Here is a 23,280-nt window from a genome sequence, read left to right on the forward strand (position 1 = left end):
TCTGTTTGTCCATCAGAGGTGTCTCCAGTTTGACCAGGACTGCACAGTGTGGAACGCTAAACAGCAGATAATCTGCTCCCTCAGCGAGTCTTTGTGGGACGTCTACAACTACGGCCTCTTCCAGCCAGCTGGAGATGGACGGGACGCCAAGTTCCTAGAGGAGGAGCGGGCCCTGAGAGACTACGCTCAGACCTTTGAGAAAGGGGTGCCTTACCTGGAGGTATGGAGGAGGAAAGGGTGGGAAAGAAACCAAAAAGTGCAGGGCAATAGCCAGGGTTATAGATTTGCATGAGTCCAAGTATAACAGTAGCAGCACACTCACTAGAAATGTTTGACTAGATGCTAAACATTAAGTGTCTTTTTTTTATTTTTACAGTTAACTCTTCAATTTTGTTGCCTATACATTTTATTTTCCAAAATAAAATCTAAATGCTGCTTCAGAGACACTGCCGGGACAAGCTGGGGGGGAAATACATGTTGTATTTTTTACCTAAAGGTTGTCAAAATGTAAATACACTTAGTCTAAAAAATACCCAGAAATAACTTATTAAATATCCCAAAAATGTTATTTTAGAAAATTAAGACAAAAACAATAAACATCTAGACATCATGATGCAAAGGATAACATGACAAGCATGATTCTATAGGCAGATACACTGAACATGTCAGCAGGCAAAATATTTAATATAGGGAAAAAGAAAACAATTATGATGATGTAAAATAATAACCTTACCATATGAGCAAAATTCTTATTGTTTATAATTATGGTAGCCTAAAAGTCTTTCTTACATTCTACGACCCCCCTAATTCCTACAGAAGATAATGAGGATATGACGTCAGTTTGGGAGCTACAGCCCTGACTGAGTGCACTGTTTATTACTGTTGATAAATTACAACATTGTTGTCATCACCAAATTGCATACAGGGGAAAGAAAGGCAAACAACAGCATCTTTATGTGCATCTTTCATCTTTTGCAGCAGTTTGCAGACATTAACAATTGCACTGCATCATACTTTGAAAACTTTATTGCTCATGACTCAGTAAAAACCAACAAATGCAGAAACATTACTAAAGTTTACTTTTTTATTAGAATTCCCAGGTTCCTCACAGTAAATGAACAAATCTTGACAAAAATAATATCCACCTCGTGGATTTAATTGCATTCTGCACTTTATGTTACGTACAAATTACATTATATTTCTCCACTTTTTAGGAAGTGGGCTGTGAGAGGACATTAATATGAAGTTGTCATGCTGTGATACAATTATCTCACAGTGCCCTCTGGTGGTCCAGCTGCTGTAAGTGTTGGTGAGCTGGGTGGGGCCGAGAGAGGATCCAGCACTCAGAGGTTGGCTTATAGCCAGAGTGTTTACATTCTTGACAAGGTTCCAGATGAGGACTGTGTCTATATACTGATGAGGCCTTGTAACTAAATTCTGCTCCACAGCAGAGTGTATCTCACAGCTCCATGACTGTATGTATTTATAACATGAGTAATGCCACTTTAAATCTCTTCGGTGCCTGAACTGGACCAGTATTTACTAGTGTAGAGCAAGGTTATTATAGTTAACTAAAACCTAAAACTATGTGTGAAAAAACATTTGAGTTAACTGAAAGAAAAACTAGAAAAAAGAAAGAAAAATGAACTGAAACAATAATTAAGATAGGATAAAAACTACACAAAATGAATGTTTTTAGTCAATCTGTTCAAATTTTTCAAGAAAACGAAAATGAGGAGGCATTATTATTAGAGTATGGGGACGTCGACACCCTGGAATTTAACTGAACCTAAAGTGAAGTGAAAACCGCAGTATTAGTTTCTGGATACTGTTAGTTCATACTGTGTGCCACCACTTACTAATAAGCATATTGTAGTTATTTCAGTCTAAATATTAGGCCAGATTGCTCTTTTTTTCCAGGCAAAACACCTCTGAAACTTGAAATATGCATCTGTTATGTGAGGTGCAATTTGTGGCTCGGTTCAGCTGTCAGCTGATAGAATGGAGCTTCCCCTCTCACTTCCACACTCCTCAGGAGTTTGCTTTCACAGTACAGTGCTGATGTTGAGACCGCACATCCAGTCAGGTGTTTTCCATTAAAATAGTTTCCCATTTAGAGAGAGAGCGTAAGGCCAACACACCTGAACTTTTTATGACTTATTCATGGCAGAATCGAGAAGGCCCTGAAGACCACCACATAAGAACAATCTGGAAAATATTGCTGCCTGTATATAATTAAATATTTTTGCTTGCATTTTCTGTAAATGTTAAAGTGACACTTCATTAAAAAGTGTTTTTCTAATGTTTATGTTCTGGCGTTAACTATACTAATTGGTATCTAAGCAAAGTTTGTCGTTAGAGAGGTGTTTTTTCACATTCCTCTACGGAGGGGGGAGACGTATGTCCATTTCCTTAAAATCTGATATTCAAACTTAAGCTGAGGAACCTACATTAGGTATGTCACAACTTTGAAAGTAATTTAAAAGCCGTAAAAGAAACCTTCAACACAAAGGCAACTTCACTTCACACACTGTAACATCATAGTAGATATTATTGAATGTTTACAGCCACTTAAGCTGTGTCAGCCACTGCCTGTTACAAGCTAACAAGCTAACGAACAACATGAAAATGCTAACTACACTTCTACACTACCATCTTGATATATATGCTATTTGCTGATTTTGGTGCAATTTAAAACATGACTGAAGGGGAACTTTAAACAAGTATACAGTTCTTAGCTCTAAAGAAGTAAAACCAGTTTAACCATGGATTAGTAAATTGGAAAGACTGCAGGCAATTGTAGCATTTTTTACATTTTCTTTCATAACTCACCGCCTACTTGAAATACACGAGTCATTTTCTCATACAATAAACCTACATATATGCACAAATTAATGCAGTTGATGTATTTTCACTAATGAGGACAAGACTATAATATTACATATCATGCAATAACTCAGGATGCCAAAGGCTTTTGCAGACAAATATGATATTCACACTTAATGTTTATATCAAATTTTAAACACACGTTATACACAAAAAGTATGTTAATTGATGAGCTGCTATACTAGAACAAACTTTGTGTTTTTTTTATACACCCTTTTTTAAATATAATTGTACTTTTAAATTTAGTGAAATGTGCTTATTTTGTACCAGAAAAGTATGTCAACACGGACAAACAAGGTGCTTAAATTAGGCCATATGCAGAGTAAGTGTCATTGCTATAACCTGTTTCCTATTGGAGTAATTATGATGATATTTATAAATGTAGGACTATACTGCATGTCAGATCCTATGATCTATATGGATGTGTAGTTTTTTCTGTGGTAAATACAATGTTCAAGGTTCCACATCTGTTTTGGTAAAATAGATTTAATGACCATTAGAATAAACTATCATCTTTAAGTGTCTTTTGCTGTGTTAGTCTTCTTTGCTTCAGTGTGCACACTTTCTGTTTTTACAAAGGCATTTATAAAACTGACACTTTCCATTACTGCCTTACTGCGTATGTGATGAAGCTTTTCCCCAGAAACAGACAACCAAATCTTACTTATTATTTTAAATAACAACTCGTGGATCTGTTCCAACGACTTTGAGTGGGAGAGTGAAATTCTGGAAACAGTGAGAGAATTTAGCTGCAGAGTAATGGTGCTTTTTGTGCTTTAAAGCAGCAAAGCTGAAATTAATTTAATTATTAGCTCTAAAAGCACAAGTTAACTATCATGCTATGAATCCTGAATAAATCTATTTAGAATTAAATGTATTTTCCCAGCTTTGCTTCTCTGTTCATATCTTTATTACAGATTTCCAGCAAAAAGAATGATCTTTTTGTTAATCCATTCCATTATAACCACTATCACTGCTAAACTAAACAGTGTTGGAGTTCGATGAATCACAGTTATTCACACGTTTCTTATTCTGTTCCTCAGTTTAGGTACAAAACCAGAGTTTATAAGCAGACGAATCTGGATGAAAAGGCTCTCTCTAAACTCAGCACAAAGGTATTTCTTCTCGTGTCTATTAATTATTCCCGGTGCACAGTATTCATTTCCACTCAGACATTCTTTTCCTTTCTCTTCCTACCCTCTTCAGGCCAGTCTGAAGAAGTTCCTGGATTACATTCAGACTGGAGCAATAGAGAAAATGGCTAAAGTCCTTGATAAAGGTCTTGATCCAAATTTCCATGACCCTGACACTGGAGGTGAGTTTGTGTTCTGACTCTTATTGTGGAAAAGTTTTGACAAGATTGAATATTTGATTACAAATAATTAATTTTACAAGAGTACCTTGGGGTGTATTTTAACTTACACCTTTCTCCTTGCCGTCCTTCCTCCCCCCTGTACCCCTTCTGTGGGTCAGAGACCCCACTCTCTGTGGCCATGATGTCGGGCCTGCCGGTGGAGGGCGTCAGGCTGCTGGTTCAGGGCGGCGCTCATTTGGACTTTAGAAGCAGAGATGGCTTCACACCGGTGCACAAAGCTGTTAGGGCTCACAATCACACTGGGTTGATGGTAAGGACTTTAAATTAAAGTCACAAACTCAAGCAGAGCCTGCGAAGTGGACTAAATCGTATGATTATAAAAAATGTATAAGATTCAGGCAAAGTCACATTAGAAAAGTCTTTGCTTTTGCAAATGCTGCACCAAACGTGGGCGGTCATTAGACAGAAAGATGATTGGAAGCATTTGAAAGTTCTTTAAATACTGTAAGCATAACACTACTGGTTAGTTCAAATGTGTGGCTGTAGTTACTTTCCTTTAAACAACGCGCTTGCAATTAGGAACAGAGGATTTTTTTTGTTTTTGTAGCTCTGATAGCTGCCTCATGTTGCTTTTAAAGACCACACATCAAAACCTCTTTTTCAGGTGACTAATGCTTATCGTGCCCCTCCTTTGTAAACACGTTTGTTGCCAGGTCTTGCATTATTTTGTTCCCTGCTACAGCTTCAACATGCAGTATAACAATATCTGGTAGTATATGAGATTAGACGATACATAATCAAACTGTATGATTATATATATAAAGAACAATACTTGGCATCAGAAATAATATTCACTACATTCCAAGCAGGTGTAATATTATTCAATATACTTAATTAATGTGTGAATAAACAATTGTATGTGTTTTTTCGGGACACACTGAGCTGTAATTACCACGTTATAACTTGTGATTTACCTGACTGCAAGCATAATGAACCCCTTGAATTTTTGGTTTTTCTTCACGTCTATAGGAGTATTTTGACTTTAACTAAAAAGCCTAGCAAAGTGAAGTCTTACAGAATCATACTGGTATTTTGTGAACCAGAAATTGATGTTTGATGCATTAACTGACTTAAGATTTAAATCAGATATTAAGGTATATTAAAGTATCAGATAAAACACCAACTACAAACAATTTTGATTCCTGTATTGAAGCTTCTTTTCTTGTACCGCACATATTCATGATTAAGTTGACATATAACTGCGTAGCATTTTAATTAGATTATCATATTTTCAGTTTTTGGCAACCAGAAGCTGAGGCAACAACTTATAAAAGTTAGTGGTGAGCCCTGGGCCTCAGCATGACTTTTCACTGCAATATGATGAGTGGCCACTGGGAAAGAGTTGTCTCGAAGTCTGTCCACCATTGTCTGTTATTAACTTGTCATCACTACTGCATTGCATTGTGGGATTGATTCATTAAGAGGCAAAAATATTTATCACAATGGCTTGATATCATTTAATACTTTGCGGTTATAATGATCAGTAGCAGTATCACAGCTAAAGAAAAAGGTCCAATTCTCTCTTTGTTTGTGTGTGTGTTATTTCTTTGTCTCTTTCTATATTTCTTTCTTTTATTTTATTTTCTTTCTCATTTCAGACAGAATATGCACACCCACGCATATATAAAAAGTCAAATCTTTTTTTTTGTCTCTTCTTGCCAGGCTCTCTTGTCCCTCGGAGCATCTCCAAACTACAAAGACCGCTGTGGCCTGACCCCGGTGTACCACACTGTACTGACAGGGGGCGACACCTCCTGCTGCGAAACCTTGCTGTATTACAGGGCGAGGCTGGGGACGAGGGATGAAAATGGCTGGGATGAGTCCCATCAGGTACCAATAGACAGTGTGATATTATAAAACTATCCACACATTAATTCCCATGTTGTTTCATCATTTCCTTCCATATATTAATGTTCAGCATCTCTGGTCTTTGTCTCTCTTCATGTAAACTTAAGCAATGCACCAACATGTCCCTGTCTGATCTGTGTGTTTGATCCCATGTACCATCGCCCTCAGTCTCTCTCAACATTTTCTCATAACTCCTCTCCTCTCAGCCTTCCTCACTCGTCTCTCCATTCTCTCTCCTTCCTCCCCTCCTTCTCTCTTTCCATAGCACAGGGATGAAGAGGAGTTTGGCATGGAAGAAATACATAAGGTACCCTTCATCCTACCATCTCATTATCCAAACCAGCCTTTCAGAGGCAAAGGCATTGAGAATTAGGATATGATCAATAAAATGTAGATAAAATGACCACAGTGTGTCCTTAAACCTTCAAATCTGGGTCACCTCAAGCTGAGTCCAGTTGAGAAAGAGCATTGGATACTATCTCTTTCTTACTGTAGATACAGTACGGGTGCATTGCCTACATTATGTCTCTGTGACATTCTTGTAAATTTGCGTTTGTGCTGCGAGTCGGTTGTCATGGTATTTTATTTTGGTTTTGCCGTGCTGTGTGTTTTCTGTCTTTACTTTGTACGTATCTTGTGATATTTTAGTCCCTGCAGAAAAATCTGAGGAAACCTCTCAGGCTGCTGAAGGCTCATTTCTGTTGTTTTAATGATTTTTCTTTCCTTTCTTTTCCAACATGGTGCAATGTAATTGGCTCTGACCTGTTTTCCTGTAAGAGTAATTACAGATCTAAATGTGGATGTACGACATATTATCTCCCTTTCTTTCTCTTTGTATCTCTTTTGCATTATCTTTCATCGTCTTCCCTTTTCTGCCTAATTCTCTTCTGCTGAAACACTCTGCTGAAAGCCACCCTCTTCACTTTAACTTGTCTCTTTCTATACTATATAATTCTGACAATTTGCGGATATTTCTATCACACTCTTGACACTGAAAGGCTTGCCAGAACGGCTTTGCCCAGCACTTGGAGCATCTGCTGTTTTATGGGGCAGACACCTCTTCTCAAAATGCCTCAGGGAACACTGCACTTCACATTTCCGCTCTGTACAACAAGGCAAGTATGGAAACAGATTCCCTTATATGAAACTATTATTACCATAATTAATACTGCTGTTTTTTTAACCCATCACTTTCTCTCTCTGGATCATCAGGAAAGCTGTATTCGCGTTCTTCTGTACAGGGGAGCAAATAAGGAGGCAAAGAACAAGCATGGTCAGACCCCTTTTCAGGTAAATACTTTAACTATAAATATCTGTAACACAATATTTAATAAGACAATTCTATTTCTTCTTTCATCATGCTGAATCCCTGCTGTATTTCAGTTTTTGACAAAACTGTCAAAGCTATTATGTGTGTAATTTCACTTTCGAGACATGATAAATGGTAAAACTTTTTTGCAACATCCATTAATAAATGGTAAATTGATAGTAAGTTAAACTTAAGCTCATAGTTATTTTATTATTGAGTAATTATTTTATTTTATTACTAAGGAAATGGCAAAGATAAGTCTTGAATCTTGAAATATAGACAAATGTAACAGATATCTATAACACTTGAAATTGCATTTGTGGAGTATAACCGCAATTCCAAAAAAAGTTGGAAAACGTAAATCAAAAACAGAATGCAACAAATTTAGAATGAGAGTATATATTTACAAGTTTATCAGTTTTAGCATTTGATATTTTGTCTTTGTACTGGATTCAATTGAATGTGGGTCGCAAAGGATTTGCAAATCATTGCATTTTGTGCATTTATTGTTGTTCACAGCGTCCCAACTTTTTGGGATTTAGGGTTGTAGCTTTAAACAACAGTTTTGTCACACACTAAAAGAGAAATAGGAGAAAAGAAATAACAAAAATTACAATAGAATAATTATATCTAATTCTGTTTTTTGTCTTTGCAGTTAGCCATAATGTCTGGTCACTTTGAACTCGGGGAAATCATCAAAAACCACAAAGATTCTGACGTAGGTAAGTATTTGTGCCAAACTTTCTCTTCTGAGGAGGCTGTCAAGTCTTACAATCAGTTCCCAAAACCTGTTTTTTTGTACTTTCCTCAATCTATCATGTATTTGCCCTTACAATCTCCCTTCTTTCCCCCTAACAATTTACCTAATTTCTCCTCCATTTCACCCTGTCACATCAAACCCCACTGTCCCTCCTCACTTTTTGCTCCTCGCCCCCTCTGAACCCTCACCCGTAAACCTCACACCCCCATCTTCAGTGCCCTTTTTGGAATCACCAAAGTATGTTCCCAAGCGAAAAGAGAGCGCCCACACTCTGCCTCTCCCCTCACTTCATTCCCACCCCCTCCTGCGCGCTAACAGCGATAACTCCATGACCCAGTCTGACCCTCTGGCCCTGCCCAACAAGGCTGCCACCAATCCCAACCCGGGACAGGTACTGAGGACCATTAGGTGGATGCTCACCTGCTGCTCTTTGTTATTGTTATGCTTTGCATTGTTTTCTCAGTCTTTTACTTCTAGTTAGTTACAGGATCGGCTTTGACGCTCTATCTACATGGCACTTGATGTGTTTCTGCAGGGCCAGCGCAGGGCTTCTATCGGCATGAGAAGCTCCAGCAGCCCCAGAACTCGTACTCGCTCCCCATCCAGAGGGAGAGGAGGCCAAAGTGACACGGAGGAGAGGCACAGGCAGCCAAGAGGCAGACAGGGGTAAGGAGCCTGTGGAGGGAAGATACACTGTGTGCATGAACAGAGGAGGAGGAGGAGTGGTGGGCTCTTATTTTGACAAGGTCCTTTCAGGCCAACTACTAAAAGGGGTCATTAAATCACCAGTTAAATATCCAGTGTATGCAGGAAATTGCTATTTCTGTCTTAGTTGCTATTTTTAACTGCAAGAATGTCAAATATTAAGTGCACTGTGGATGGACATTGTAGTCCTGCAAGGCAACAGAAATAGACGAGCTAGTCACAGCCTTAAAAAGTTTTAATAGGTTATATAGTGGTGCAATTTCTCTGCCAATTCTACAGCCATGCTAGCAGCTCTATGAGGACGTACATGTTAATAAGGGGTTTATTAAGCATTTTTACCATGTTAATGTCTAAGTTTAGCATTAAAGCATGTTTAACATTTGATAATTAAGACTTAACTTTACAAAAGAAGTGGATGTAGCTTCCAGGTCTGAACAGTGAAGCAATGCCTTAAACCAGCATTCTATCTATTGGCCAGCAGAGGGAGACTCCACTGGCTTGCAAGAAGTGACCCTACTCCTCACTTGATTTATTACCTCAGTAAACATTTTCCTAATGAGTTTATGGTCTCAGTCGCTTTAAGTCTTTTTCACATCAGAATGATAATCATTTCGTAAAATTGATGATAAAGCAGGGTATGCTTTTTTTTTTTAGATATTTTTTGGGCATTTATAGCTTTTTATTGATAGTAGAGAGATATTTAGAGTGAACGGCGGAGACAGAGTGGAAAACATGCAGGAAATGGCTCCGAGCCAGATTCGAACCCAGGCCACCCTCTCTATGGTACGCGCTCTACCAGGTGTCCCACCAGAGACTCCCCGACAGGGTAGCAACTTGTCAACCCGTCAGTTAGGATAGAGGCGTACCAATGCGTAAGTACATTTAAATGGCTGTTAACTTCTTTATGGTTTACTTCAAATTATGTAAGCTAACTTTATTAGCAGCCACAAGCCAGGTGCAGGTCAGGTCTTAGTCATATATAATCCTCTCCAGCTTCACCTATCTCGTCCAAATGTGGCAACAGCCAAAATGCCAGACATGATCCCACTTTTCCTGCATAAAAAAGTAAAGTTCTTTTACTCAGATTTTATGCATATGTTAGTGTGTTCTTTACACTGACGACCCCCCCCCCCCCCCCCCCCCCAAAAAAATCACTATATGTTGCAATGTATTCAATTGTAACGCTTGTATCATAAAACACATTGTATCAGATACACAGTATAGCTTAATAAGAACTAGTGTGTTCCTTAGTTGTTGTTTTTTTGTACCGCTGTGTAAGATTTGTTATCAGTTTTTATATATATATAACATACAATATGTACTGAATGCTAGATGCTTGGTAAATACAAAATTGCTGTACACATTCTTACTGGTATGACTGTTACGTATGACTCAACTCCTGACTGTTTCTGATGTAGCCTGACAAGCTGAATGTCGCCTCACTTTGTCTCACTTGTCTTTCCACAGAGTGCGACACATTCTTATCTCTTGGTTTTGTAAGATACTTTCTCTCCCTGTCGCTCTCTCTCTGTCTGTCTCTCTCTCTCCCTCTCTCTCTCTGTCTCCCCCTCTGTAGTGCAACCTCAGCGGGCAGCGGGGGAGGTCAGATGAAGCGCATGTACAGCGCAGTCCCAGGGCGGGTTTATGTGGCCACTCGTGCCCACTCTGCCAGTGGAGACAGGGAACTCTCACTCAACAAAGGTGACAGGGTTAAAGGTGAGAATAATGGTATATGGACGTGATTTTAATCATGTTGTTTGGCAGATAATTAGCTAAAAGTTCTGATAATTTAGTGAAATGTTGAGGCACTAACACTGCAGCAACAATACAGTCTGATGCAAAAAAAATTATAGCAAGAAGGAAATGAACAGTGCATGAGGGAAAATGAATTGTAAACAAGAGAAATTAAAATCACCAGCAGAGACATCCAGCAAAACATGTTCCTGTTTTTTAAAAATAATGTAGCTTAAGGTAAACAAGGAAGGTTGAGGGAAAGATGTTGTAACATAGGAGTTAGTAACAATGGATTTAGTACCCACTAACATTATATACATCTATCTCTGTTGTCTATTTATCTGTTTGTGTGTTTGTCTCAGTGTTAAGTGTAGGAGAGGGAGGATATTGGGAGGGAACAGCCAAAGGTCGCACAGGTTGGTTTCCTTCAGATTGTGTGGAAGAGGTGGCGGCTCCCAGCAAAGACAATCGGCCAGGTAAGACACGACCACTTGGAGCTTCACCTCACTATTGTTTTTTTTTTGGGTTTTTTTTTAAATAAAGTACATGAACATTTAAATGAATTCAATGGGACAAAAACTGTGAGACACAATAAATAAAATAAAATAATAAAAAAATACAATATAAAGTAAGTAAGTATGTAAACTCTTTTCTTTCAAAAACAAAGTTACAAAGTGTTCTACACTGCAGACACTAAAAAATGTAGAAAAATTCAACTGTATAAAATACACAGAAGGCAAATAAACACTTAATGTATAAAATGATAATAAATAAGTTGTAAGAAAAACATGCTAAAAATAAAATAAAAAATAAAAAGTAAAAAAAAATTAAATTAACTAGCCTAAATATATTTAACGTGGGGCCAGTGGTAGAAAACTACAATGCAAGCAATGCATTTTTTTACTCATTCACGTATGAATTGCAGGTAAAAAAAGATAATTTTGAGATATCATGAATGTAATAAGACACATAACAGTCTATCTATAAAAGCAAGACTGTGTGTGTGGATGTGTGTCTAGGGCATATCTCGCTGACCGTTAGTCAGACTGACCTAAGATTTTGTATTTGGCTTGCGCATGGCACAAAGGTGTGCATCTCGATTTTTCAAAATATCATCATTATTTACATAGGACTTGTTGCGGCATTGCACTGTTTCCAATCTGAGGCCTTTTAGGGGAGCTTCGCCCCATTGTGTGATAGGCAGTAACACAATTCACTCTGGATTTCCACGAGAAAGTGCGCTACAAGGTTTGATTTTCCTATAATATTCAAATAGTTTCCAGCGAATCAGTGTTCAATGTGCATGTATGGCTGTTGTGCATACCTTATGAAAAGTAAGTGTTTACACCCAATATACACTTTGTATATTAACACTACGCAAGAGTATTACACCCCATTGTACATCCCACTTTCACACACAACCTCATTTGGCCATAATTGAAAAATCTACTTAATCTCCCACTATACGAATACATACTTCCTACGGGCACTGCACTAGTAATAAAAAAAAATTGTAGAGAGGGCATGCTGAGAAATGGGTTATGTATCCCTTCGGGCGCGAATTATCCTTTAAGTCAGTGTAACACCCAGCACATGTCACAGGCCCCTTTTGCAGCAGACAGTTGCACATGTACAGAACAGACGTTCACTTTTCTCCTATTTTCACAGCTGCACACTGTTCACGCAGTGAGCAAACCATATGCCACGCGGAAGACAAAAAAACGGCGTGTAAATACATTTTAATCCCTCGTGCGTTTCGCTGAAGACACAACACTTCTACAAAAAGACGGAGAAGGTGTCATGACGGAAGCTGAAAGTTTAAATTGAGCATATGTTTTGCCTGCATGTGCCCTTGCAGAGACGCGCAGCGAGAAAGCCAGGAGGAAGCTTTTCCGTAACGTCACTGTCGGAGCCTATGATGGCACTGATGGCCCCAGGTAAGAAAAGTTGTTTTGGCCCTTATAACCTGTGATCGGTCAGTTAGTAAGTTGCTGGAAGGGTGTGGATGTGTGTTTGTCTGCCCTGTGATCTGTCCCCAACTTTCCTTCCAGTGCATGCTGGGAAAGGCCCCAGCCCCTTGCAACCCCGGAAAGAATACCAGTTCAGAAAGAGTAGATTTTAGTAGACTGACTCTTAAAAAGAGTTGATTGTCACATGAGTGGGCCGAAACTGAACTGTCTTCTCTCTGGTTTGTTACTGTAAGAAAAGACTGTGAGGCCAGTCAAGGTGATTGAAATAGTTGACACAGGTAGCAGGAGTTTCATGTGTGTGAGCTCACTTGCTTCACCTATTGTGCTTCCATGTCTTCTTGTGTGCTGCATGTGTCTGTTTTCTGCTGATCCTGAACGCCGCTTGTTCTCTATTGTTTTGCTGTGCGAACACGTCAGCGCTGAAAGCACAAAGAGCAGCCATGTCATTTTCAGCTCTGCCCCTTTTGGCTCCACCAGACAAATGCACTTGTCTCTTTGATACCGCCATCCACATGCCTCTCTCTCCTCTGTTGCTGCTTGTTTACACTGAACACAATAATGCCATAATGAAAGCTAGAGGGGGGGTACTTCTCCTCCTCTATGGCATCTGTCTGAAGCTGCAGCTCAGCCCCGGGCAGCTGCAGTTGTGTATTATGAAGCTATGCATGTTTGTTTGAGAGTTAGTGTGCATTTGAATATGCCTGTGCGTGTGTATACATCATCATCTCGCTGATGAGTCATGAGGCGGCTGAGACACCAAGCGTTGGTGAGGTCCTTGGGCTAGTGAGAAGGACTTACCAGTCGTCACCCCAGGGTTTTACAGACTCTTACACATTGTAGCTGACATTACCCTTGTGCTGAGCTGCTCTCACTGTCATTCAAAAAAGGCATTCACTTTAATGCATCTGCTCTTGTGTTCTAAATGGAAATAGCTGCCGCTGGGGTTGTATTACCTGTGCTAAGCTGGTTAAGTGTAATTGCAGCGCCGTGGTGAAGTGGTGCTCAATTAAGAGCAAGGTGATCCAGAACATGTTCCCTCACTGCAGCTAGGCATTTGGGAGAATGTCAATTACTATTTCAGAGAGAGACAGAGAGAGGAAGAGTGTTTGTTAGACTGTGTGGTGATGACAGCTCTGCTTTAGAGGAGGGGAGGGAGCAAGAGGAAAGTTTGTGTGTGTGTGTGTGTGTGTGTGTGTGTGTGTGAGTAAATCCAGGGTGAGAATCAGCTGTTAGTATATCTGTGATACACCAGCAAGTCTTACAGTCTGTGTCGGCTTACATTTATACCCATCCCCCGCATCCCCACCCCATGAATTCAGCTCTCCATCTCCCCTATTTTGCGACCAAACCCTCTTCCTGTCATGTATCAGCACACACACACACACACACACACACACACCACTCGCTACTCTCCCTATTGTGATAATCGCTGGTATTCTCTCTCTCTCTCTTCTTTCTTTCACATTGTCTTTCTCTTGTCTGAAGTATGCGGGGTGCAGACCAGCACGGCGTCTCTCTCCTTCTCATTCCCCACCTCTCTTGCTCTCTCTCCTCCACTCTCGCGGCTCTCTCTGGCTGAGCTCTCGCTGGAAGACCAGGAGGAGGAGGGAGGTGGGAGGAGGGGAGGTGGTGGTGGAGGAGAGAGCGCGCGCGAGCGAGAGGAGGGGGGGACATGGCAATGGGGGGATGCGGAGAGAGAGATTTCTCTCTCTCCCTCTCTTCTTCGTGGCCGTCACTGGGCCCCAGAAACAGGAGCGTGTGGTTCATTTACAGGTAGCGGCTGTTTCCTCATTCATTGGCTGGCTATGGATGTGAGGAGAGGACAATGGAGAGAGGGGAGAGGTAGATGATGCTATTGAGAGGCCGTGCCTTTTCAAAGACAGACTAATAAGCTATGTATTTTGTGCGTGCGTGTGTGTCTCTGAGTGTGCGTGTGTGCATATGTGCGTGTGTCTTAGATTTGTGTTTTTTCCTATGCATGTGAATATCTGTGGTACGGAAGTGGCAAGTGAATGGAGACTCTGCAGCATGTTTATTTCTGTGTCTTCCTCTCGTGTGTCTCTGAACGCTGTGTGCGTGTGTGTTAGTGCATGAAAGGGAGCACATATTGATGCATTTCAGTCAGACAGTGTGGGTGTATTTCATTCTCTTTGAGTCATGATTTCTTTAAGCAGATATTTTTCATTCACCAGGACTTCCCATTTATTCATGTTCCTTTAAAAAAAACGCTATTGTCACATCCCATATTTTGATGTATCCCAGTGTCATCATTAAAATGTGGGGTATTTTTTACTGTACAGAAGGATGAAAGTGAATGAGTCAATAAGTGGAACGAGTGCGGTTTGTCATTCCCTTTCGAGCTCTAATTTGAGATACCGGTCATTTCTGTGCATGCATTTATGTGTGTGCATGCGACTATATACACTGAATGAAATATGTGTGGTCTTCACATATAAGTGTATACGTCATAGTGCCTGATTGCTGTGGGAGTATCGCTCCTGTACATATATTATCGTATATGTACTGTGCATCCATCGACCGCGTCTCCATCCAAAGTGTGTGTCGCTAACATCTGTCAAGAGCTTCACTTGTGGTGTGTGGATATTGTCCCCACATAGACAGTCCATCTGCATGTACATTCAGCAGGTGAATGGTTAAAAAGCTGCCTTTTTTCTCAGTAATTGTGGATAGAAGAGAGGATGACTCAGGAGGGTACATAATAACTCTGGTCTCTAGTAGGCTTACAGCTTCATTGCAGCAAGTTCAAAGAGAGTGTGTCCTACTAGCCGACAGGGATTAAGCAGGGACTTTGCGCTTTTTATGGCCCTAATTGGCCTGGCATTAATGGTCAGTGTGGTGACAGACAAGTTGAATAGCTTTAAATATGTAAAGGAAATCAGGTGCAAGCCAGCAATGCGGCTTAGAAACGCCTGGAGGACCAACCAGGCCATGTTTCCCTGTTGTAGAAGTGGATGGATGAAGAGCCCAATGGATCCGTCCACCCACTCCTTGCTACTTTGATCCTCAGAGAGGGAAAGCATGGTGGAGGACAGGGTGAGAGAAAAAGGAATGAGGTGTGAGGAGCAGATGGCTGGAAGGCGGCTGTGCGTTGGCGAAACAGTAACATTGATGGAGAACACACAAGGGATGGACCTCAGTAGGGGAAACTAGCGATCGTCTGTTCAGTGCTAAAGTTACGACTTGGTGTCAAAGTCTGGATCTTCAGGCCTGTAGACCAACGCTCATCATGACTCTGCTGATCCTCTGTGATTCCACAGTCAAACTTCATTACATGCTCCGCCGGATTAAATACACAAAACCTTGCTGGGTCTGTACTGTAGGAGACGGTGTGGAATATAATATTACTGTTATTGTTATTTTAGCACCAGTATACACATGGGTGTTTCAGGAGTGGCGAAGGCAGAATGAAGTTGGAGCGATGAGGTCCTCTGCTGCCTGTAACCTAAAAGTAAATCAAATTGTTGCCATTTATTAAATGTGTGTTGTTTTTTTTAAAGTGGTTAAGTTACCCTGCAGGACTGCTTGTCTGACAGTCAATCGAATAGTAAGGCTGCTGGATTATGGCAAAAATTGTAATCAAGATCATTTTTGCGATCATTATTATGTAACATACAAAAATCTGGAAACATAATGCATTAAATGAACTTTAAAAAATGTGAAAGTGAATTTAAATATAACTGGAAATAGAATTCAACTGAGATTTTTTTTAAATGAAAAAAAGGACAAATAAATGAATAATAGAGATAAAATAGATTGTACACGGTGATGTAGTGGATAGCACTTTGGTCTCAGAGGGTCACAAGTTTGAATCCGGGTCCTCTGGCTTCCCCTAAAAAAGACACGCAGCTTAGGTTTAATTGGTGACTCTAAATTGGCCATAGGAGTGAATGAGAGCATGATTGTCTGTCTCTATGTGTCTACCCAGCAATAGTCTAGTGACCTGTCCAGGGTGAACCCCGCCTCTCGCCCAATGTCAGCTGGGATTGACTCCAGCCCCCCACAACCCGAGTTTCGGATAAGCGGTTAAGGATAATGAATGAATGAATGAATGAATGAATGAATGTACGAATACGTAAAACATTCTGTAATGTGATGGACTGCAACAACAGCACTGAAAACTCCTGAACAGAAGTTCAATGTTTTGGTAAACTATATTTAAGATGTTCCACTCTGGAATAACTTAATTTATTAGCAGTATTGTTGGAACCACAATCAAAATTGAAAGTTAAATTGACTGCTCAGCCCTTTCAAACTGTTGTGTTCAGGTTTAGGTTACAGATATTTAAAGTTAAAGTTGGATTAAGAGCCACAGTTCTGAAGCAAAGGAGAATTGAAATTGAGAATCTGTATGCAGTCTGGGAGTAAGCAGTGCCTGACATATTGAACTCTTGGCCGAAAAATTCCATTTACATTCCCTTCTTCTCATCTGTCCAGGTGTGAACTCACACACAATTCACCAAAACTTCCCATTTGGAAGGGGGAGGGACCAGTGGACAGGAGCGTTTGCACTGCATTGTTTTGGCAGTAAAGCTATCACTATAAATAATGACAATTCTTCGACCAGGCTACTCACCCTGTTCACTCACAGTTCAGCCCTTCGAGGAAATCAAATCCTTTGATTTGATTTCCGTTGGAGTGTCAGTTTGAGTTAAGTTGAAGAGCACAAACTAACACAGAAACGAGCTGCCTGGGAAAGAAATATCTGGAATTCCTCTTAAATCATACAGCTCAGCTCAAGCCCCGGGCTCTCTAACAGAACCAGGGTAAATTGACATTGTTAGAAAGTCAAGTCCAGAAATGAGTCATGAGATGTGGCTGTGTGTGGCAGTGTGGAGTCCATTAAACCAGTCCTGTATTAGAGGATGCGGTTGTAAAGCAGCTTGGCCAAAAAGTCTCAGACATGGTAATAGAATAATGAAGGAGCTTGCTGGGCCAGCTGTTACACTACTACAACAGTCTTATGATAAGATTGCATCATCAATGTCTGTGATTGTTTCTGCCCTCCAAGGCTGTGGACTTTGAGAACGAGGAGCTGTTTGTGGAGGGAGATTAGAGGCCTGTCTGACTTCTTCTGGTACATAATTTGAAGTGTCATGTATGACCGGTAGTGGTGCACTGGAGTCGGTAATACAGTATCCTTGCAAAAGCTGCCAGAGGCAGTGAAAGCTAATGCAGCGATTTAGGTGCATTTGGAAGTTTCCATTATCAGTGAAGTGTATGTGCACATTTTTCTAATGTCCCCCCGGCCCAGTGCTTGTCAGCTCTAGCTGGATTAGTCCATAGTATGGAATGTCATCTCATATACACTTCCTCCCATTGTGACACTAACTGTATCCCTGCCATCAACCCTTTTGTGCCACAGCGCCTTTTTTGTATGACATTTTCAAGCCAACCTATCTTTTGCTGCAGTGTTATTTCATAATGTGATGCAGTATAGCTGTTTTCCACATTGAGAAAATGCTTTATTTGCATGACAATAAGACTTTTCTGTTGCTATAGAAGTCATATAGCTCTCTTCCTCTCCAATTCTCCTTCTCTTTCTCCCCGTCACTCTCCATCCCCCTTTCCTCCTCCCCTCTGCTCCCTCTTTACTCTCTCTAAGTGACTACATCATTAAGGAGAAGACAGTGCTCCTACAGAAGAAAGACAATGAGGGCTTTGGCTTTGTGCTTAGGGGAGCCAAAGGTGAGCCCAAATTCACCTCATGTGTTTCTATGTCTTCAGATTTCTCATATGCTCTTTTTCTCTCGTTCTAATCTCTCTTTCTCTTCCTTAATTTTTAAACTCATGTCCCTGTTATGTGTGTCCACTCATGCTTCGTGTCTCGTCCTCTGCAGCTCAGACTCCAATAGAGGAGTTCACTCCAACGCCAGCGTTCCCCGCGCTGCAGTACCTTGAGTCTGTCGATGAGGGGGGCGTGGCCTGGAGAGCTGGCCTCAGGATGGGGGATTTCCTCATTGAGGTAAGGACAAGATGCATTTTGAATGTATGTACTTAATCTTCCACTTAATCTGAAGTCCTGAGTTTTACTGACAATATATCTCATTTCCAACTGGTAAAATATAAGAATTCATAAACCATACGGAAAGAACTCCTTGGTAAAACAGACACTACAGATGTTCCCACTGAAAAAGCTATATAATAAGTACAACAACCAACAGGAAGCACAATATTTGAGTAAGTAAGAAAATATTGATACACAATATTGTGTTTTATAATACTATTATTTCTCTACTATTGATTCTCAAAAACACTATCAATAGTTTACATGCAAAGATTAGTAGCAGACAGACGAAAATAAGTGCTATGATGTTGGATGATACGACTGTGATAAATGCAAATGCAGATCTGTTCTGATGAAAAAGTAAACATATTGTATGCATATGGTAATGTGTTCTTACCATGTCAATTTTCTTCTAATCAGATTTTTAAAAAATCACAATATGTCACCTTCCGACAGTATGGCAATATATTGCACTATATTGAATCGTAACCACTGTATCATGATATGTAGTGTATCACTAGATTCTTGCCAATACACAACCCTATTTCATGGATGAATGCAACAAATGCAGGTATGTTCCTCTGAGAGTGTCACAACTCATTTTGGGAAATGTAGGAAATGAAGACTGATCACCAAAATGTTCATTACAAAGTAACTTCTAGGATGCACTGAACCGAACATCACGGATGATCATTTCTGTGGGATGGACAACAGCAGTACAAAATGTGACTCATAAAATATGATATAACCTTAAGTATATATCTTATATTAATCCATCAGGATTAAATAAGTACATTCATGGTAAACTAAAGGGAAATTAAAGTGTAATGAAATTAAAGATGCACAAAACACACACAAGGCACAGCAACCCATGTAGGGAGAGAGTGGAGAGACGGAGCAGGTTGGGGTGAAAGATGGTGTTGATATGGACGTTAATGCTGTGGTAAATGCAGCCAAATGCAAACCAAAAAAAGAGAAAAGTTTGCAATGTGTTGTAATTTTACAATTCACTGACGGTCAACTTAAAAATCAAGTTTGATGAACACAAACCACAACACACGTTCACTATGTTTGCATCAGATATTGTGTCAATAGTCAGTATATGTAGATAGAAGGACTATAGATTTTATACTGTGTATTTTTTATGTAGTGCATTTTAGTCACGGTTGGTTCAGGGTTTTTGTACTTGTGACCGCTGTTACTCATGGGCGAAGCACCAGCAGTTCAGGCAGCAGCCTTCTGGACATTTTGTACCTAAAAAGTTAAAAGTTCCCGTATGTTGCCTTGAAAACTCAGTTCTAAAAATGGTGATTGTCAAACCTCTATTAAAGCTGACAGATACTGCTAATTAATATTCAACCTCATATGAGTCACTTATGTAGCTACACAAGCCTTTGTAACTGAGATTTAATGTAGTCTCTGCCTGAATCGCTGGTGCACTCATCCAAAACACTGCAAAATGTGAAACAACAACCTACGCCAAAGATAGAAAAGGTGCATGGCCAAAGTTAACCTAATCGTGACAAGAAGACCCTCATTAACTCTGCTGTTAAGTGTGTTTCAATTTTTGTGTACACTCCCTGTCACAATTGTTTTTTCATTAAACCCTCTGAACCTCGAGTTTTGCTCCTGTCAGAGTTAACTCACTGTGGCCTAGTTTTCACTGCAGTATATAATTTCTGCACCTCTATGAAAACGACATGATCATGATAGAAGTAGGGAGAGCTCAAAAATGTCTTTTGTGCAGTATAACACCATTAAAATGCCACAAATCATCAAAGAGAGAAAATGCAAATTAATTAATTTATATTACAAAAATTGGAAAAATTGGAATCTATATTTGCAAGATTTTTGCAAGTGAAAATAATATTGGGAAAATGGGAGCTCCACATATACAGTGAACTATTTACATTTTTTAATTTTTGGCAAATTCTTTAATTTAATGTGGAATAAAGTGATTTGGTTAAATTAGATTTGGTTATCTTCCCTGACAGAAGCATTCGTCACACATAATTCGTTCAAGGGCTGTCGGACATTTGAAAATCCGGTTGTAATTTCTGTTTTGACATTTTTCTGGCTATGATGAATGGTGCAATTAAAAAAAAAAGTCCTTCCATGTCTGTGTGTGTCAGGTGAACGGCCAGAATGTGGTGAAGGTCGGCCACCGGCAGGTGGTCAACATGATCCGGCAGGGCGGCAACAGTCTCATGGTGAAAGTTGTCATGGTTGCTCGAAACCCTGAACTGGAGGACACTGCTCGGAAGAGAGGTAAGAGTCAGACTTTCCTCGTATGTCATTTCCATCCTGTGTTTATGATGTGACGATAAAGCTGATTGCGTGTTTACCTCACCCTAAAAGCCTGTTGCAATGTGGTTGTCATTGGTGACTGCATGTTTATACGAGAATACTAAACATTAAGTCTGCATTTGGCTGGCTTCCCTTGGCAGCCCCGCAGCAGAGTAAAAGACTGACTCCTCCTGCCATTGCCCTGCGCTCCAAGTCAATGACATCAGAGCTGGAAGACATGGGTAAGATGATAGAGGGGACAAGCGGCTGAAAGCAAAGAATAAAGAGGAGGGGAGGTCTGGAAAGAACATGTAAAAAGTAAATTAGATTTAAGTCCCCTACAGTCTTTCTTCTGTGGAGGTCACATTTGAAATAGCTTTTTTTGGTGGGTTATCAGCTTCTGTGCAGGATCATGGTACAGTACCATGGCACTATTAGGGAGACGCTGCATTAAATATTAAACAAGTTGGTGCAGGGAGCCAGGTGTGATTTAATTTTTTTCATTAACAACAGTTTGATGGGGAAAGCTTTTTCATTAATTTGCACTATTACCTGTAAAGAAGGTTATAATTAAACAGGTTGTGAAATAATACTTTCATGTGATTCCATCAGTCACAAACTGCTTTTTGTTTCTTTCTCTTTTGAACCAAATGTGCTGCTCGCAGTGGACAAAGGTGGGAGAATTATGGATTTGTGTGCTCTCATTATCATGTCCATCATCATCCCCCTCATCACATAAGTATTCACACCATCACATGTGTCTGAGTATGTATTTCACCCTTTCATCTGCTTAATACACATGACTACACAGCAGTTCCAGTCACACCTAATTTCTGTTTCCCCAATTATGCATGCTACAGCTGCCTCTCCGTGGAAAAAGAAAGCAGGTGAATATCAGCCTTAATCATTCCCCCTATCAGCCCCTGAGCTTTAATTAAAAGTCAGCCTGTTTGATGCTCTTCTTTTTCTCCTCCTTTTTCAGAATACGAGTCCTCTCTGGGTCCTGATAAGAAGAGGACAGTCTATCAGATGGCACTAAGTAAGAAATCACCCTCAGCGCTCTTGTCATACTGTAACAGGGTGTTTTTAAACCTTGAGGGGATGGGAGGGGCCTTACTGAAATGCTCCTTTTCATGTTTCTTCTTTTATTTTACGCTCCCTCTTACTACCTCTCTACATTCCTTTTCTGCCCTTCCCCTGCTTGCTCTTTGTTTTAGATAAACTGGATGAAATCTTGGCTGCTGCCCAACACACTATTACATCAGACAACCAGGGCCAGAGGGGTCATGGAGGCAAGAGGGACCGGAGCAAGAGCATTGTTCCCAACGTCTCCAATGAGGTACTGTTGGGAATTGAAAGGAAATGGACCTAGTTTGAGCTTTTTAGACTCAATGGGCCCCATTCACCAATCTCCCTAAGTGTTTTCTTAGATTTTGTTTTAAAAGGGTCCAACAAAATATATACGTCAGAATCACAAAGGTGTTCTTAAACCACTTAATTGTTCATATGTGTTTTTGTAATGATGAATGAGACTGCACAGCTGTGTAAACTCACCGAAAATGAAAAGTTGAGACGATCAAGTCAAGTATGCCCAGTTGAAAGCTTAAAAACAGTGGAGCACCAGACTTTCCTGACACTGTAAAAAGTAAACAAAAACTGAATGCATAACAATTCAGTGTATATTTACAAAAAAAACAAAATATTCTATTTTCAATTGAATATATGTCCAAAATAATCAGATTTTCACATTTTTCATGCAATTTTAAGGTTAGTGTGCTTTACTTATGTATTTCCATTTTATTTAACTTTATACTTTTACTGCACTACATTTAGCTGACAGCTTTAGTTAATTTTCATGTCAAGATTTAACATAAAAAACATGATACATTTAAAGTGAAAAGACTTTTTTATCATAACAGTATATTAAGAAGTTAAAATGAGCCCTACCTTTACAAAATTAAAACGCTGCTTACACAAATACATCAATATAAATAATTTAATAACATTTTTAGGATATATAAAAAAAAACAGTGGAGTGGTCCATTCTGCATAACGAGTTATTTTATTTTTGATACTTTAAGTACATTTTGATAATGATACTTTTCTTCTTTTACTTAAGTAAGTTTTGAATGCAGGATTATTACCTGTAGTGGAGTAATTTCACAGTGTGGTGTTAGTACTTCTACTTAAGTAAAGAATATGAATACTTACTCCACCACTGCTCCTGAGAATGGTTGGTGAATGAGGCCCATTTTCCATATCAACACATTTTTAACAATAAGATTTATGAACCTCTCTCCCACTCCCATACCAAGATCCACATATAAAACAGAGCTTCTCCACTGCTTCTGGATCTAGCAGATATTTAGTCATGGAAGTGAC

The 23,280-nt window shown here is 39.8% G+C and overlaps 1 protein-coding gene across 1 annotated transcript in view; it reads left to right on the forward strand.

Moving 5' to 3' along the window:
- Window positions 1–23,280, forward strand: part of LOC131959524 (SH3 and multiple ankyrin repeat domains protein 1-like) — a 48,024-nt gene that overhangs the window by 17,748 nt on the left and 6,996 nt on the right. The window contains exons 4-25 of the mRNA XM_059324732.1: window positions 17–220; window positions 3,930–4,001; window positions 4,093–4,201; window positions 4,360–4,511; window positions 5,924–6,091; window positions 6,375–6,416; window positions 7,108–7,224; window positions 7,322–7,399; window positions 8,074–8,140; window positions 8,394–8,569; window positions 8,714–8,844; window positions 10,460–10,599; window positions 10,980–11,093; window positions 12,476–12,554; window positions 18,211–18,293; window positions 18,446–18,570; window positions 20,745–20,880; window positions 21,060–21,140; window positions 21,564–21,572; window positions 21,759–21,785; window positions 21,881–21,937; window positions 22,116–22,237. Coding sequence (XP_059180715.1) covers window positions 17–220; window positions 3,930–4,001; window positions 4,093–4,201; window positions 4,360–4,511; window positions 5,924–6,091; window positions 6,375–6,416; window positions 7,108–7,224; window positions 7,322–7,399; window positions 8,074–8,140; window positions 8,394–8,569; window positions 8,714–8,844; window positions 10,460–10,599; window positions 10,980–11,093; window positions 12,476–12,554; window positions 18,211–18,293; window positions 18,446–18,570; window positions 20,745–20,880; window positions 21,060–21,140; window positions 21,564–21,572; window positions 21,759–21,785; window positions 21,881–21,937; window positions 22,116–22,237 — 2,289 coding nt within the window. The remainder of the gene's footprint in view (window positions 1–16; window positions 221–3,929; window positions 4,002–4,092; window positions 4,202–4,359; window positions 4,512–5,923; window positions 6,092–6,374; window positions 6,417–7,107; window positions 7,225–7,321; window positions 7,400–8,073; window positions 8,141–8,393; window positions 8,570–8,713; window positions 8,845–10,459; window positions 10,600–10,979; window positions 11,094–12,475; window positions 12,555–18,210; window positions 18,294–18,445; window positions 18,571–20,744; window positions 20,881–21,059; window positions 21,141–21,563; window positions 21,573–21,758; window positions 21,786–21,880; window positions 21,938–22,115; window positions 22,238–23,280) is intronic.

This window comes from Centropristis striata, chromosome 21 (assembly GCF_030273125.1).
Source record: "Centropristis striata isolate RG_2023a ecotype Rhode Island chromosome 21, C.striata_1.0, whole genome shotgun sequence".
NCBI lineage: Eukaryota > Metazoa > Chordata > Actinopteri > Perciformes > Serranidae > Centropristis > Centropristis striata.